Source organism: Rattus norvegicus, chromosome 2 (assembly GCF_021556685.1).
Source record: "Rattus norvegicus strain SHRSP/BbbUtx chromosome 2, alternate assembly SHRSP_T2T, whole genome shotgun sequence".
Lineage (NCBI taxonomy): Eukaryota > Metazoa > Chordata > Mammalia > Rodentia > Muridae > Rattus > Rattus norvegicus.
The window spans coordinates 86916874-86935370 of NC_141535.1; the positions used below are offsets into that span (position 1 = coordinate 86916874).

Consider the following 18497-nt stretch of genomic DNA (forward strand, 5'->3'; position numbering starts at 1 on the left):
AGGCTATTTAAGTCATCTCTTTTCCTCCTTTTTAATTTTATAATCTATTGTTTCATGTTATGGTGTAACCTTTCAACCAAAGCTTGTCCTTGTGGATTGTATTCTATAGCAGGAATATGTACAGTATGATATTGTTGACAAAATTGTTTAAATTTATAAGAAATATATGCTGGTCCATTATCAGTTTTAATTTTAGAGGGTAGTCCCACAACAGCAAAAGTTTCCAGCAGATGTTGTATAACATGGGCAGTGCATTGTCCAGGCAATGGCGTAGACCATACAAATTTTGAAAAAGTATCTATGCTTACACGTATGTATGAAAGGCAACCAAACTGAGAAATATGGGTTACATCTATCTGCCACAATTTATTAGGTTGCATTCCTCTTGATTCCAGATCGAATACATCTTATATGTAAAGGCTTGCAAATAGAAAAATTAGCAATAATTTGTTTGGCTTGAGAATAGCAAATCTTATATTTAATATGTAAATATCATGCATTGGCATGATTATGACTATGTTCTTCAGAGGAAGCAAATGTTACTAATTTATCTACCATGTGATTGCCAAATGTTAAAGGTCCTGGCAATTTTGAATGTGATCTAATAAATGTAATAAATATTCTAGAGTTTCATAATAACAATAGTTCTTTAATATGTGAAAATAACATATTTAATACAGGCTTAGATGTAGAAATAAGAGCAGTAATACTATTTGTCTCATATTCTGTACTATTCCTACAACACAAGCTGAATCAGCTATAACATTTACATCATGAGTAAAATCCTGCAATACATTAATTACTGCTAATAATTCATTTTGTTGTACTGACCCAAAAGTAGATTCTTGTACCCAAAATTTATCTTTGGTCCAATAAGCACTCTTGGTCTTTGAACCATCAGTAAACACATTAAATGGCATATGGTAATGGATCAACAGAAATTTGTGTATTTATCACAAATTTCTGATTTCTAAAGTAATCCCACAATTTATTATGGAGAAAATGAAATTCAATATTTCCAATGTAAGAAATCATGGCTAATTGAAAAACTTCTCCAATAATATTCAACTTTATCTTGGCTTAATGGGAAAACAATAGCGAAACAGTCATATTCCAACAATGTAATAGCTCTTTGTCTGCCTTGTTGGATAATTAAATAAATTTGTACCTCATGAGTTGATAATGTTTTATTAAGTCCATATTTGACATATATCCATTCTAAAGACAACTTGTCTTGAGCTAAAATGCCTGTAGAATATTCAAAAGTATAAAATATGTAATTTAATAACTCTATCTGGAGGGGCTGGGGATTTAGCTCAGTGGTAGAGCGCTTACCTAGGAAGCGCAAGGCCCTGGGTTCGGTCCCCAGCTCCGAAAAAAAGAACCAAAAAAAAAAACTCTATCTGGATCAATACATGCCAAAAATGTATCTTTCCACTTTCAGAAAAGATATCCTTGCATGACTTCATATAAGCATTAAAATCTCCAGTTTTCTTTATAGGTAATAATTCTCTCTTATAGTCTTCATTAGCATTATTAAAAGCAAGTATTCTCAGCAGTTGTCCTCTAGCTTCCTCTTCTATCACTGTTCTTTCCATTGTTAAATTTAGTATAGGTAAAAACTTAATATATAGTTTATGTAAAGTTACTGCCTTTTTCTGCCAACCGATATAATCATTTATAGTAAGTCTGTTGGGCCACACGCTGAACCAGTGCTGGCATAATTATAGGAAAAGAAAAAGAAGGTAATTCATCATCATCATTACTTGAATCTATCGTTAACATGTCATCCTCAGGAAGTGATGAAGAAAAAAACTGTTTCAGGCAGTAGTGCAGACGGCTAAACTTTTACTCTCACTTTCTTTGTAATGAAACCTTAGATTCTTGTTCTATATTCGTTATTACCCTGTCTTCATTAATGGCCTGGAACCCAGTAAAAATAACAGCCCAAATAAATCAGAAATGAATTGGAAGATTTTTGCCCTGCCTGATAGCCTTTTCTATAGCTTTCACTTTGACCTAGATATCAGAATCTATGAAACCCTTGTCAGGAATCCAAGGATCATACTCTCTTGCTGTGTCTAAACACATTTCTAAACCAGAATAAGAGATATGAATCCCCTGCATTTTAAAAAGATGTTTAAGCATAGCGAGATGAAGAGAAGATTTATCTTGCCCCATTTCCCTGTAATAAAATATGCTTACGTTATCCAACCATCCTAACTTACCTTCAGGTCCCTGTTCAGGCACCAATTGTCAATGTCTAGTGTATTGGGGGCCCTGGGAATGGCCACAAATAATCAGGACACAGGAGATGAAGAACAAAGGCAGAAGCAACTGCACCCAGTTGCAAACTTTATTAATCCTTATATAGATATGAATATGGATTACCTCAATTTCCATTTTGACAAGATACCATAAAATCATTATTCCTATGATACCAGGAACCATTGAGGCAAGACTAAGCAAGGAAATAAGACTAAACAAAAGCTTCTTCTTAAAATATTTATATAACAAATAACCCCTCTTCCTATTATCAAAATATACTTGCTATAACCAAGAGAGCATGATAGCTGCTTCCATAGGAAGAGGACACAGCAGAACATAGTTTAAGGCCAAGTGAGAAACACATTTTCTTCTCAAGGACAGCATTCCAGCCCTTACTTGCACCTGTCCCCAACCCTTACTTGATCCTGCCTGGGAACAGCATCTCTATATCTCTGTACTACTGCAAAAGCCTATACTCAAGAGAACTAGAAAATCTGAATGAAATTGAAATTTACTAGACAGATACCAGGTACCAAAGTTAATCAGGATCAGATAAACAGTCCCATAACTTCTAAAGAAACAGAAGCAGTCATTAAAAGTGTACCAAGCAAAAAAGCCTAGGAACAGATGGGTGTAGTGGAGAATTCTACCAGATCTTTCTAGAAGACCTCACACCAATCCTGTACAAACTATTTCGCAAATTGACACAGACAGAACAACACCCAATTTCTTCTCTGAAGCCACAATTACACTTACACCTAAAGGACAAAAAGACCTAACAAAGAAAAAAATCTTCAAACCAATTTCTTTTACGTATATTGTTGCAAAAGTATTCAATAAAATTATCACAAACTGAATCCAAGAACACATCAAAATACTCATCCATCATGATCAAGTAGTCTTCATTCCAGGGATGAAGGGATGATTCTATTTGCGGAAGTCCATTAATTCAATCCACTGTATAAAAAAACTCAAAGAAAAAAAAACATGATCATTTCAATAGATTCTGAGAAAGCATTTGACAAAATTCAACACCCCTTCATGATCAAAGTCTTGGATAGATCAGAAATTCAAAGTCCATCCCTAAATATAGTAAAAGCAGTGTACAGAAAACTAGTAGCCAACATCAAACTAAATAGCAAGAAACTTGAAGCAATCCCACTAAAATCAGGGACAAGACAAGGTTGCCCACTCTCTCCCTACTTATTCAATATAATGCTTCAATTCCTAGTCAGAGAAATCAGACAACAGAAGGAGGTCAAAGGAATGCAAATTGAAAAGGAAAAAGTTGAAATATCACCATTTGTAGATGATATGATAGTATAATTTAGAAGTTCTACCAGAGAACTTCCAAGCCTTATAAACAACTTCAGCAAAGTGGCTGGATATAAAATTAACTCAAATGAACCAGCAGCATTTCTCCACTCAAAGGATAAACAGTCTGAGGAAGAAATTAGGGAAATGATACCAATCACATAATCAGAAATAATATAAAATACTTCAGTGGGACTCTAATCAGGCAAGTTAATATCTATATGATAATTCAAGCCTCTGAAAAAAGAAATTGAAGATATCAGAAGATGGAAATGTATGCCATATTCATGGACTTGGACTGGCAGGATTAATATAGTAAAAATGGTCATCTTACCAAAAGCAATCTACAGATTCCATACAATCCCCATCCAATTACCAACTCAATTCTTCATATAGATAGAAAGAGCAATTTACCAATTTATTTGGAATAATAAAAAACTCAGAATATTAAAACCATCCTTAGGAATAAAAGAACTGAGGGAATCACCATCCCTGACCTCAAGCTGTATTACACAGGAGTAGTGATAAAAACTGTATGGTATTAGTGCAGTGACAGACAGATAGAACAGTGGAATAGAATTGAAGACCCAGAAATGATCCAACACATCTATGGTCAAAATTCAAATATCCATAAGTGTGTATGTTTATTTCTGGGCCTTGATTCTATTTCATTGATCAAAATATTTCTTTCTTTATCAGTACTATGCAGGCTTTTTAATCACTAATGCTATGTAGTACAGCTTGAGTTCAGGCATGCTGATTTCTACAAAATTTTTATTTTTTTAATTTTTAGTCTTGTTTTTGCTATCATAGTTTTGTTTGTTTGTTTTGTTTTAATATATGAAAGTGAGAGTTGCTGTTTCAAAGATTATTTTTTCAAAAATTGTATTTGAATTTTGATGAGGTATGCAATGAATCTGTAGATTGTTTTCATTAAAATGGACATTCTCACTATATTAACCTACCTAGACATGAGTATGACAGGTCCTTCCATCTTCTAATATATTATTCACTTACTTTATTCAGAGACTTAAAGTTCAGGTCTTACAGATTTTTCACTTCCTAAATAGAATTACTTAAGGATATTTTATATTATTCATGGTTGTTGTAAAGGGTGTTGTTTTTGTAATTTCATTCTTAGCCCATTTATCAGTTGTGTAAACGAGGGTTAGTGACTTATTTGAGTTTATTTTTTTATCCTGCCTGTTTATCAGCTGTAAGATTTCCTAGTAGTAAGTTTGGGGTTCATATCATCTGCAAATAGTGATACTATAACTTCTTCCTTTTCAATTTATATCTCCCTCATCTCCTTTAGTTGTTGTATTGCTTTAGCTAGAACCTCAAGTCCTAGAGTGTACATATAGGGAGAGAGTAGGCAGCCTTGTGCTATCCCTTGATTTAGTAGAATTACTTTAAGTGTCTCTACATTTAGTTTGATTTGACTATTGACTTGCTTCATATTCCTTTGATTATGTTTAGGTATGTGTCCTGAATGCCTGCTTTCTCTAATACCTTTAGCATGAAGGGGCGTTTCCTTTTATCAAAGGCTTTTTCAGCCCCTAATGAGACTATCATTTGACTTTTTTCTTTCTGATTTTTTATATGGTGGATTAAGATGATGAATTTTCATATCTTAAACCATCCCTGAATCGTATCTCTGGGATGAAGCCTACTTGACCTTGATGGATGATGTCTTTGATATATTCCTGGTCTTGGTTGGCAAGTATTTTATTGAATATTTTTTAATCAATAGTCATGAAAGAAATCAGCCTGAAGTTCTCTTTGTTAAGTCTGTGTGTGGTTTAGGTATCAGGGTAACTCTGGCCTCAAGGAATGAGCTTTGCAGGTATTCTGCTGTTTCTATTTTGTGGAATATTTTGAAGAGTATTGGTATTAGGTCTTCTTTCAAATTCTGGTTAAATTCTGCGGTAAATCACATGGCCCTGGCCTTTTTTGGGAGGGGAGTGGAAGACATTCGATGAATTTTTATATCTCTTTAGGGGCTATATCGTTGTTTAAAAAGTTTGCCTCATCTTGATTTATATTTGTTGAGTAATATCTGTCTAGGAAAACCATCGTTTTCATTAAGATTTTCCAATTTTTTGGAGTATAGGCTTTTGAAGTGAAACCTAATAATTCTTAGCATTCTCTACTGACTGATAATATATATTATATATGTATATAATATATATGTATCAGTCATATATATATAAATATAAAACCATATATATACATATATGGTTTTATATATGTTTATTTGGATACTGGATTTGTGGATAGATATTGTTTGAATTTTGATTTACCTTGATATATCTTGTTTGCACTATCTTTGATGATTGAGAGTTCTGCTGGATATTGTAGTCTAGTTTGGTATATGTAGTTTTTTTAGCAGTTGCAAAATATCTGTCTAGACCCTTCTAGCTTTTAGAGTTTTTGTTGAGAAGTCAAGTGTAATTCTGATAGGCCTTCCTTTTTATATTACCTGGCCTTTTTCCCTTGCTGCTTTAATATTCTTTCTTTGTTCTACAGATTATGTGCTTTGATTATTATGTGTCAGGGGCATTTGATTTTCTGATCCAGTCTAATTGGTCTTCTATAACGTTCTGATATGTTTATTAGCATCTCTTTCTTTAGGTTAGGGAAAAGTTTTCTTCTATGATTTTGTCGAGAATATTTTTTGGGCCTTGGATTTGGGACTCTTCATCTTCTTCTAATCTAATTATTCTTTAATTAGCTTTTTCATGGTATTCGAGATTTGCTGGATGTTTTCTCTCAGGAAATTTATTTTTAAATCAGCAGATGCTTGTGAGCCGCCATGTGGTTGCTGGGAATTGAACTCAGGACCTCTGGAAGAGCACTCAGTGCTCTTAACCTTTGAGCCATCTCTCCAGCCCCTCTCATTTAACATTTAACATTTTCTATGACAGATGTATTAATACATTGTACATTTTACCTCTGAGGTTCTCTCTTCCATCATTTTTATTCTCTTGATTATGAAATCCTGTTGTTCGTGTTCCCTTCCCTCGGTTCCAGTTTTCCCTTGGTTTTTATTTTCTTTATTTCTTCTATTTCCACTTTCAGGTCTTGCACAGCTTTTTCAATTTTTTCTTCACCTGTTAATTGTATTTTGTGTATGTTTTTAAGGAACTTATTTGCTCTTTCTTTAAAGAGCTCTATCTATTTGATTATATTTTCTGTATTTCTGTCCTGTATCTGTCCATTTCCTCTTTTAAGGCCTTGGTCATCTTTATTTATTTTTTTTTTCTGTTAATAGAAGTAATTCTTTTTTTTTTTTTATTAACTTGAGTATTTCTTATATACATTTCGAGTGTTATTCCCTTTCCCGGTTTCCGGGCAAACATCCCCCTCCCCCCTCCCCTTCCTTATGGGTGTTCCCCTCCCAACCCTCCCCCCATTGCCGCCCTCCCCCCATAGACTAGTTCACTGGGGGTTCAGTCTTAGCAGGACCCAGGGCTTCCCCTTCCACTGGTGCTCTTACTAGGATATTCATTGCTACCTATGGGGTCAGAGTCCAGGGTCAGTCCATGTATAGTCTTTAGGTAGTGGCTTAGTCCCTGGAAGCTCTGGTTGCTTGGCATTGTTGTACTTTTGGGGTCTCGAGCCCCTTCAAGCTCTTCCAGTTCTTTCTCTGATTCCTTCAATAGGGGACCTATTCTCAGTTCAGTGGTTTGCTGCTGGCATTCGCCTCTATATTTGCTGTATTCTGGCTGTGTCTCTCAGGAGCGATCTACATCCGGCTCCTGTCGGTCTGCACTTCTTTGCTTCATCCATCTTGTCTAATTGGGTGGCTGTATATGTATGGGCCACATGTGGGGCAGGCTCTGAATGGGTGTTCCTTCAGTCTCTGTTTTAATCTTTGCCTCTCCCTTCCCTGCCAAGGGTATTCTTTTTCCTCATTTAAAGAAGGAGTGAAGCATTCACATTTTGATCATCCGTCTTGAGTTTCGTTTGTTCTAGGGATCTAGGGTAATTCAAGCATTTGGGCTAATAGCCACTTATCAATGAGTGCATACCATGTATGTCTTTCTGTGATTGGGTTAGCTCACTCAGGATGATATTTTCCAGTTCCAACCATTTGCCTACGAATTTCATAAACTCGTTGTTTTTGATAGCTGAGTAATATTCCATTGTGTAGATGTACCACATTTTCTGTATCCATTCCTCTGTTGAAGGGCATCTGGGTTCTTTCCATTTTCTGGCTATTATAAATAAGGCTGCGATGAACATAGTGGAGCACGTGTCTCTTTTATATGTTGAGGCATCTTTTGGGTATATGCCCAAGAGAGGTATAGCTGGATCCTCAGGCAGTTCAATGTCCAATTTTCTGAGGAACCTCCAGACTGATTTCCAGAATGGTTTTACCAGTCTGCAATCCCACCAACAATGGAGGAGTGTTCCTCTTTCTCCACATCCTCGCCAGCATCTGCTGTCACCTGAGTTTTTGATCTTAGCCAATCGCACTGTTGTGAGGTGAAATCTCAGGGTTGTTTTGATTTGCATTTCCCTTATGACTAAAGATGTTGAACATTTCTTTAGGTGTTTCTCAGCCATTCGGCATTCCTCAGCTGTGAATTCTTTGTTCAGCTCTGAACCCCATTTTTTAATAGGGTTATTTGTTTCCCTGCGGTCTAACTTCTTGAGTTCTTTGTATATTTTGGATATAAGGCCTCTATCTGTTATAGGATTGGTAAAGATCTTTTCCCAATCTGCACTTTGGTTGTCTTTCTTCTTGAGCTTCATGTAGATTTTTTATTGTATCTTCTTGGGTAATTTCACTTTTGTGGCTAGTATCCACTTATAAGTGAGTGCATACCACATGTGTTTTTCTGTGATTGGGTTACCTCACTAAGCATGATATTTCACAGTTCCATACATTTTTTCTATGATTTGCATGAAGTCATTGTTTTTGATAGCAGATTAGTGCTCCATTGTGTAGATGTACCACATTTTCTGTATCCATTCCTCTATTGAAGGACATCTGGGTTCTTTCCAGCTTCTGGCTATTATATATAAGGCTGCTATGAACCTACTGGAGCATTGTCATTGTTATATTTTGGAACATCATTTGGGTATGTACCCAAAAGTAGTACCCCCTGGGTCCTCAGGTAGTACTATATTCAATTTTGTGAGGAACTTCCAGACTGATTTTCAGAGTGGTTATATGAGATTGCTATCCCACAAACAATGGAGGAGTGTTCCTCTTTCTCCACATTCTTGCTAGCATCTATTGTTACATGAGTTTTTGATCTTCTTCACATCTTTATGAGATCCCATTTGTCGATTCTTGATCTTAGAACATAAGCCATTGGTGTTCTGTTCAGGAAATTTTCTCCAATGCCCATGTGTTCGAGACTCTTCCCCACTTTTTCTTCTATTAGTTTAGATGTGTCTGGTTTGATGTGGAGGTCTTGATCCACTTGGACTCAAGCTTTGCACAGGGCAATAATTATGAATCTATTTTCATTCTTCTAGCACAGATGGTGCTAGTCGTTTTCCTCTTGAGTTGGGAATGTGAGCAGAGAGTAGTCTTATCTCAGTTGTCAGGGACGTCTGCACCTCAGAGGGTCTAGCTCTCCCCATCACGGGATTTGGGTGCAGGGAGCTATTTAACTGGTTCAGTTCAGATCTGGGAACAGATCAGGATTGCGGGACTCCTGCATCTGGCTGCTCCAATTTTCCTGTGTTCAGAAGGAACTATGCAGTTTCCTCTTGTACCAGGGATTTGGGCAAAGATGGGCAGAAGTGATAGTCTGTCCTGCCCTGCAGTTTCAGTATTGCCTGAACTTCTCAGTCTAGACTTTCTCTTTTAATAATATATAGTATTATTTTTGGAACACTTCATTTTTCTTGTTTGCATCATTTTTATTAGATATATTTCTTTATTTACATTTCAAATGTTATTCCCTTCCTAGTTTCCAACCCATAAGCCCCCATCCTTTCCCTGTCCCCCATATTGGTGTTCCCCTCGATCTACATCCTTTGGCACCCCCCATCTATCCCCTGCACTGGGGGCCAACCTTGGCAGGACTAAGGGCTTCCCCTTCTACTGGTGCCCCAACAAGGCTATTCTCTGCTACATATGCAGTTGGAGTCCTGGGTCAGTCCGTGTATAGTCTTTGTGTAGTGGTTTAATTCCTGGAAGCTCTGGTTGCTTGGCATTGTTGTTCTTATATTTGCCCCAAAACTCGATTACCCACAGACCACAGGAAGCACAAGAAGAAGGATTACCAAAATGTGGATGCTCCCATTCCTTCTTAAAAGGGGGAACAAAAATATCCATAGGTGGGAATATGGAAGCAAAGTCTAGAGCAGAGACCAAAGGAATGGCCATTCAGAGTCTGCTCCACAGGTGGCCCTTTTGTATATTGTCACTAAAACTAGATAAGATTGATGAAGCTAAAAAGTGCATGTTCAAAGGGATCAGATATAGATCTCTCTTGAGAGACACATCTAGAGCATGTCAAATATAGATGTCAATGCTAGCAGCAAACTACTGAACTGAGAACAGGACCCTCTTTGGGGGAATTACTGGAAGGATTGAAAGAGCGGAAGAGGTTTGCAATCCATGAGTACAACAATCTATTCCACTTTTTAATAGGGTTATTTGACTCTCTGGAGTCTAACTTCTTGAGTTCTTGTATATATTAGATATTAACCCTCTATCAGATCTAGGATTGTTAAAGATCTTTTACTACTTTGTTGGTTGCCCTTTTGTCCTGATGACAGTGTCTTTTTCCTTAATGAGGCTTTGCAATTTTATGAGGTCCATTTGTTGATTCTCGATCATGGAGCATAAGGCACTGGTGTTCTTTTCAGGAAATTTCCCCAGGTACCCAGGTGTTCAAAGATCTTCTGCAAGTTCCTTCTGTTATTTTGAATGTATCTGGTTTTAGGATGTGGTCCTTGATCCATTTGGACTTGAGCTTTGTATAAGGTGATGAGAATGGATTGATATGCATTCTTCTACATGATGATCTCCAGTTGAACCAGCACTATTTGCTGAAAATGATAAACTTTTTCCAATGGATGGTTTTAGCTTCTTTGTCAAAGATCAAGTGACTATAGGTGTGTGGGCTCATTTATGAGTCTTCGATTTTATTCCATTTATCTACCTGTGAGTCTGTATACCAAAGCCATTCCAATTTTTATTATTATTGCTTTGTGATATAGCTTCAGGTCAGGGATGATGATTTTCTCCAGAAGCTCTTTTTTGTTGAGGGTAGTTTTCAATTCCCTCTTTATTTTTTTGTTATTCCAAATGAATTTACAAATTAATCTTTCTTTTTTTTATATCATATTGTTTTTAAGAATGAGATTTTAAATAACACAATCAGAAAAAATCGAAAATAACAAGAAAATATCAAAATAAATTTTGTTAGGGATTACCACATCTTCTCTAGGTTGTCTAAGCTAGTGTTGTAGAGACTGTCTCACATCATTACTTAATATGAAAGTCAGACAGAAGTTGTTTAGCTGTGTATGTTCTTCAAAGAAAAGAGAGAGCAAGGAATCAAGTGCAACTTTCAGGCCCCAGCCAGAGAATCTGGGGATCTGAAAAACAGGAAGGGCATATCAAAGGCATATCTTATGGAATCATTACTGCAGAGGTGTATCAGAAATCATGATATAAATATGGCCATGATCTTAGTTTTTACAGGCTATTTATTTTGATTTTTTTTAATAATTTAATCTGCTTAAAATGAAATGTCTAGAAATTGTTCAAGACCCAGTGCATTCTAGAGCAGAATTTTCTTTTGCATAAAATGCCCTTCTTGTCTTATTGTCTTTGCCCTTTGGTCTAGGGCATCATTCTACAGGGAATTGAGCTTATGAAAGAGGTGACATCCTGTTGTACTAATATACATATGTCTTTTCTTCGTGCAGAAGACACCAGAATAAATTAGAATCAGGTAAAGTACCTTGTTAATCAGAAGCAGATTAAGCATCCCCAGAGTCTTCCTGTCAAAACCTGTTTTCCTGAAAAGGTTTTAGACACATTTTCCTCATAAATATTAGAGTGAATCATTATTATTCTGGTTTTTCTCCTTTTCTTTTCTTTCTTTTTTTTTTATTAACTTGAGTATTTCTTATATACATTTCAAGTGTTATTCCCTTTCCCGGTTTCCGGGCAAACATCCCCCTCCCCCCTCCCCTTCTTTATGGGTGTTCCCCTCCCAACCCTCCCCCCATTGCCGCCCTCTCCCCATAGTCTAGTTCACTGGGGGTTCAGACTTAGCAAGACCCAGGGCTTCCCCTTCCACTGGTGCTCTTACTAGGATATTCATTGCTACCTATGAGGTCAGAGTCCAGGGTCAGTCCCAAATTAATCTTTCTAACTCTATGTAAAATGCATTGGAATTTTGATGAAGATTGCATTGATTCTGTAGATTGCTATGGGAAAATGGCCATTTTTACTATTGTAATCCTGCCAATCCATGAGCATGGAAGATCATTCTGTCTTCTGAGATCTTCTTCAAAGTCTTTCTACAGAGACTTGAAGTCATTGTTATACAGAAATTTCACTTGCTTGGCTTAAGTCATACTGAGGTATTTTATGTTCTTCGTGACTATTGTGAAGGGTGTCACTTTCCCAATTTCTGTCTTAGCCTGTTTATCCTCTAAGTAGAGTAAGGTTACTGTTTTGTTTTAGTTAGTTTTTAATCTAGCCACTTTGTTGAACTTGTTTAACAGGCTTAGAAATTCCCTCATGAAATTTATGGGGCCACTTAATTGTATTATTATATCATCTGCAAATAGTGATATTTTGACTTTTTCTTTTTCAATTTGTTTCCCTTTGACCTCCTTTTGTTCTCTAATTGCTCTGGAGGGTACTTCAAGTACTATATTGAATAAGTACAAAGCGACTGGGCAGCCTTGTCTAGTCTCTGATTTTAGTGGGATTGCTTCAAGTTTATCACCATTTAGTTTGATGTTGGCTACTGGTACTGCTTTTACTGTGTTTAGGTATTGTCCTTGAATTCCTAATCCTTCCAAGACTTTTAACATGAAGTGGTGTTGATTTTTGTCAAATGCTTTCTGACATCTAATGAGATGATCATTTTTTTCCTGTGTGTTTTTTTATACAGTGGATTACATTCACAGGTTTCTGTATGTTAAACCATCCCTGTATCCCAGGGATGTAGTCTCAGTAATCATGTTGGATGATCATTTTGATGAGGTCTTGGATTCAGTTGGTGATCATTTTGTTGTGTATTTTTGCATCGATATTCTTAAGGGAAATTTGTCTGAAGTTCTCTTTCTTGTTGAGTCTTTGTGTGGTTTAGGTATAAGCAAAATTGTGGTTTCACAGAAAGAATGTGATACTATTCCCTGGGTTTCTAATTTGTGGAATAGTTTGGACAGTATTGGTATTATGTCTTCTATGAAGATCTGATAGCAATCTCTACTAAGCCCATCTGGTCCTGAACTGTTTTTGGTTGGGAGAATTTTAATAAATGCTTCTATTATTAGAAGCTCTGGGACTGTTTAGGTGCTTTATCTGATCCTGATTTAAATTTGTTATCTGGTATCTGTCTAGAAATTTGTTCATTACATTCAAAATTTCCAGTTTTGTTAAATATAATCAGACATAATTTTTTTTAGTTTCCTCAGATTCTGTTATTATAGCTCCCATTTCATTTTTAACTTTTTAAAATTTGCATACACTCTCTTACCATCTGGTGATTCTGGATAAGGGTTTATCTATGTTATTGTTTTTCTCAAAGAACCAGCTCATGATTTTGTTGATTCTTTGTATAATTCTATTTGTTTCATGTTGGTTGACTTCAGCTAAGTTTGATTATTTCCTGTTGTCTAATCCTCTTGGGGGTATTTTTTTTATTCTGGAGCTTTTAGGTGTGCCATCATGCTGTTAGTGTCAAGCTGCAAGCTCTCCAATTTTTTTTGGAGGCAATCAGAGCTATGAGATTTCCTCTTAGCAGTGTTTTCATTGTTTCCCATAAATTTGGTTTTGTTGTTCCTCATTTTCATAAAATTCTAAAACACTTTTAATTTCTTTTTTTTTATTTCTTCCTAGACCAAGTCATCATTGACTAGAATCATTGTTCAACTTCTGTGTGTATTTGGGCTTACTCTTGTTTGTGTTGTTATTGAAGATCAGGCTTACTCTGTGGTCATCTGATAGGATGCAATTGATTACTTCAATCTTCTTGTATCTGTTGAGGTCTGTTTTGTGACTGATTGTATGGTCAATTTTGGAAAAGGTACCACATGTTACTGATCAGAAGGCACAATATTTTTAGGACGAAATGTTCCTCTCTCTCTCTCTCTCTCTCTCTCTCTCTCTCTCTCTCTCTCTCTCTCTGTGTGTGTGTGTGTGTGTGTGTGTGTGTGTGTGTGTGTGTGTGTGTGTGAAATCCATTTGGTTCATAACTTCTTTTAGTTTCAGTGTGTCTCTGTTTAGTTTCTGTTTCTGTGGTCTGTTCATTGATGAGAGTGGGTGTTGAAATCTCCCACTATTACCTGTGAGATACAGTGTGTGCTTTGAACTTTAATATGGTTTCTTGTATGAATATAGCTACCCATGCATTTGGAGCACAGATATCCCGGATTAAGAATTCATCTTAGTGGATTTTTTGCTTTGATGAATATGAAGTGTCCTTCCTCATCTTTTTGGAAAATTTGTGGTTAAAGTCTATTTTATTCAATGATAGAATGGCTACTCCAGCTTGTTTTTGTGACCATTTGCTCAGAAATTTGTTTGTCAGAATTTGAATCAGAGGTACTGTCTGTCTTTGTCACTGATGTATGTTTCTTGTATGCAGCAAATTGCTGGGTCCTCTTTTTGTATCCATTCTTTTAGTATATATCCTTATGTTAGGAAATTGGGCCCACTTATGTTAAGAGATATTAAGGAATAGTGATTGTTGTTTCCTGCTATTTTTGCTGTTAGAGATGAAATTATGTTTGTGTGGCTCTCTTCTCTTGGTTCTGTTGCAAGGAGAGTACTTTCTTGCTTTCTGTCAGGTGTATTTTCCCTCCTTATGTTAGAGTGTTTTTATGTATTATCCTTTGTAGGGCTGGATTGTTGGAAAGATATTGTGTAAACTTCATTTTGTTCTTGAATGTCTTGGTTTTTCCATCTATGTTGATTGAGAGTTTTGCTGGATATTAGAGCCTCGGCTGGAATTTTTTTCTTTTAGTGTCTGTATGACATCTGTCAAGGATTTTTTGACTTACACAGTCTCTGGTGAGAAAGCTGGTATAATTCTGATAGGTCTGCCTTTACATGTTACTTGACCTTTTTCCCTTACTGCTTTTAAAATTCTTTTTGTTTTGTTTTGTTTTGCTTTGTTTTTTGCATTTGATGTTTTGACTATTTTGTGATGGGAGGAATTTCTTTTCTGGTCCAATCTATTTGGAGTTCTGTAGGATTCTTTTATGTTTATGGGCATCTCTTTCTTTAGATTAGTGGAGTTTACATTATCAATCTATGAATAGGTGGGGTATGGTAACAGGCAGGAGGTAGTAGAGGATGTATCAGAAACTTGGGTCTCTTTACCCTGAATGGAATTTGTTGGTTTGTTCAGAGAGCTGGTGGGGATCATATCTTGTCTTCAATCTGTGGCCTGCACTTAGACAATCATTGTCTGTCCTATTAGGGAAAGGTGTATAGAAAGGGCCAATGGACAGCAGGAAGTATCAGTTGCTTGTGTCATGACCTCAAACTGAGGATGTAGGAGGTTTAATACAGCAGGTATAGATCTCTTCTGGCTTTCATGATCTTCAACTGAGTAATGGATATCTACACGAATAACAGCATTTTGCAACTATTTGGTGGTTTGGATGTGTAGGTATGTGTTCTTTCCAGGAGCCAGCACACTTTGGAAAGATTTGAAGTGAGACACATCATTGGATGTAGAGGTATCTTTGAATACTTATGGTCTCTGGCCTTCTATTTCTCTAACTATACTGAATTGTTGCTTATAACTTCTAAAGAATTTCTAAAAACATTTCTTGATCATTCTGTGTTTAAAAATTACTAACTTGGGAGACTATTACCTGATGTATAGCTGCATGGAATTGAGTGAAGATGTTACTGCTATTGTTCTCTATTCTGTCATGGCAGCCAGAAGCCTCTATGGCGAGACTTGTTAACACCTTGTGAGCCACATAGGAAGGAAAGAAAATAAATTAAAATGCTTTATACAAGCACAATCATCACTACAAGCATTCCCAAATGTTTACATGCATAAATATACCTTCACATGTGCATATAGACAAATAGATATAAACATTTGAAAGAATGGATGAATAGACAGGGCACAAATTCTTCAATGCCCACCATCCAAGAACATATTAGAAGTTTCAGTCATTTAATTCTTAAAAGAGGGAATAGAAGGGTTTCAATTACAGATGGGAATCTTACCTGTTTGAGATTGTGTGCTCTGCACATGAACAATGAATCTCTGCCCAAATAGGGGGAAACGTTGAATTAGGTAGGGGCAGTGTGTAGTGGAAGGTATCAGGGGCTTGGCGTTATGACTTATAAAGCAATGAAATAGGGAGTTCAGACTGTAGGTAGGGCTCCTGCCATTTTTAATGGTATGGCCAGAACCTGAATAGTGAATGTTCACCTGAGTAGTGGAACTGGGAGGAAAGTAAAGTGGGAAGAAAGATAGAGATTTGCGTTCAGTGTGAGGAGATTGTTTCTTTGGGCTCTATATCAAAGGAAATGAGTATAGAAGGGTTCAGACAATAGATGAGGTCCTTACCTTTTCTGGCTGGAAAATTTCTTAATTAGAATTCATAGACCTTTTTATGGCATGATCACTTTACCTGATAAAACTAGTACCATCATAAAATTTTGTAATCAAATATATACCTCATTATAGTTAAGCACTTATATACATGTATCATTGGTGTAAAAGAGTTACATAATCACAACAAACCCTATTATGACAGAATTTCCTTAGGCTACTTGAAGAGAAAATGAAACAGAGGCAGATATTGGATGAAGCATGATAATACCATACAAAGTTAGGGGTTCAATCAGAATATTGCCAAGTTCCAGCCATCGTTGTTATTCAATTTTCTTTTCTGTATTATATTCTTGTATTAAAAAGCTCATGTTAGAAGACCTATGCTAATGCTCATGCTGAGATCTTGTGCCAGCCTGCAGGACAGTCAACAGGGTACAGAGGGTACCTAGAAGAGAATGGAGGATAAGAGACCCAAAGAAGGATGCCAAGAAAAGAGTCTTATCAAGGCTACAATCTTATTTTTTCCCAAGGCTGAATTTATACCATAGCAGGGGTAAAAGAGGGGGGGTAGAAAGTGGGAAACATTCACACAGGTTAAGGACACAGTACTCTTATGGTCACCTGATGTCAACAGGATGTTGGTCTCTTAGAAAGGTCACAAATTTGTCATATCACTGGGCATCCTGACATCAGATGTATTTTTGAGAGAGGTCACAAGTTTGTCATATCACTAGTCATCCTGACCACCAGATTTGTATTAGTCTTCTGCAGCTGGCTGGGAATTTCCCATAAACCCAGTCATACTTAACTCTAACTATAATATTGATATCAATAATGGAGGGTTTTAAGGGCATCGCTCCCAACAAGTTCTAGTGAGTAAGTTTTTTTTTTATTATTTATTTTTTACTTTCTCATATACTTGAGGAGCCTGTGGCTTTTAATCAGGATGACCACTAACTGATTTTTTTTTTGCAGGAGCAGATATGAAAGAGCTTAAGGTGATCCAGCCTCAGAAATTAGTTTCTGTTCATGATGGAGGGTCAGTTATTCTGAATTGCACAGTGACATCTCTCACCCCTGTGGGGCCCATGAAATGGTTCAAGGGTGAAGGACAAAATAGAAAACTAGTGTTTAGTTTCATGGGAGAATATTTCCCCAGAATAACAAATATTGCAGATGTTACAAAGAGAAACATCATGGACTTTTCCATCCGCATCAGTAATATTACACTTGCTGATGCGGGTACCTACTACTGTGTGAAGTTCCAGAAAGGAATGATAGAGCCTGACATTGAGATTCGGTCTGGAAGTGGCACTGAGTTGTTTGTGCATGGTAAGTACCACATTTTCCTTTTCATCCTTGATTTCTCCTACAGATTGAAACTGTGTTCAGGCAGCCAGAAGCCCCTGTGGTGAAGCGTATTAACTCTTTGTGAGCAAGAGAGGAAGAAAAAATGAATCAAAATATTTTATACATGCAAATGTGGACACACATACACACACACACACACACACACACACACACCACATAAAACCACACATACATACACCCATACTCTGGCTGGACCCCAATGTCAGCCACAATCAGTTCCACAAGCATTTATACAAGCTTACATACATAAATATACTTACACACATACATATAGATGAACAGACATCCACATTTTAATGAATGGATAGGGCAGAGCTCCTCAAGGCAAATCATCCAACACGTTAGAAGTTTCAGTCATTTAGTTCTGAAAGGAGGGAGTAAAAGGTTTTAGATTGCATATGGGGAACTTATCTGTTCGGGGTTGTGTGATTGCACATAAGCAGTAGATCTCTGCCCAAATAGGGAAATGTATATGGAATGAGGCAGGGGCAGTGTGTAGGGGAATGTGTGAGGGGCTTGGGTAATGGTTTCCAAACCAAGAAAGTGAGAAGGGCAGACTCTAGGTAGGGCTCTTGCCATTTGTGAATGGTATAGCCAGCACTTGAACAGTGAATGTTCACCTGAGTAGTGAAACTGGGGTTGGGGGGAGGGACAGTGAAGTGGGTTGGGAATTGTTGATTTGTGTTGGACGTGATAAGCTTGTGCCTTTGGGTTCTAAATCAAGGAAGTGGGAATGTAAGGGTTAATAGAGCAGATGAGGCTCTTATCTCTTCTGGCTGCAGGTTTTAATTCTTAATTAGG

At 36.7% G+C, this 18497-nt stretch overlaps 1 protein-coding gene across 4 annotated transcripts in view; it reads left to right on the forward strand.

Annotated features, from left to right (window-relative positions):
* Positions 1-18497, forward strand: part of LOC102546663 (tyrosine-protein phosphatase non-receptor type substrate 1-like) — an 83177-nt gene that overhangs the window by 48678 nt on the left and 16002 nt on the right. For 3 of the 4 annotated variants that reach the window (XR_015674310.1, XM_087640126.1, XM_087640121.1), the window contains exon 2: positions 17301-17657. Coding sequence is in view for 3 of the 4 variants with exons in the window: in XM_087640126.1 (XP_087496252.1) it covers positions 17301-17657 (357 nt within the window). In the remaining variant the exon portion in view is untranslated. Of the gene's footprint in view, positions 1-11405; positions 11514-17300; positions 17658-18497 lie in introns of all 4 variants that reach the window. The other variant, XM_087640135.1, reaches the window with a different exon arrangement.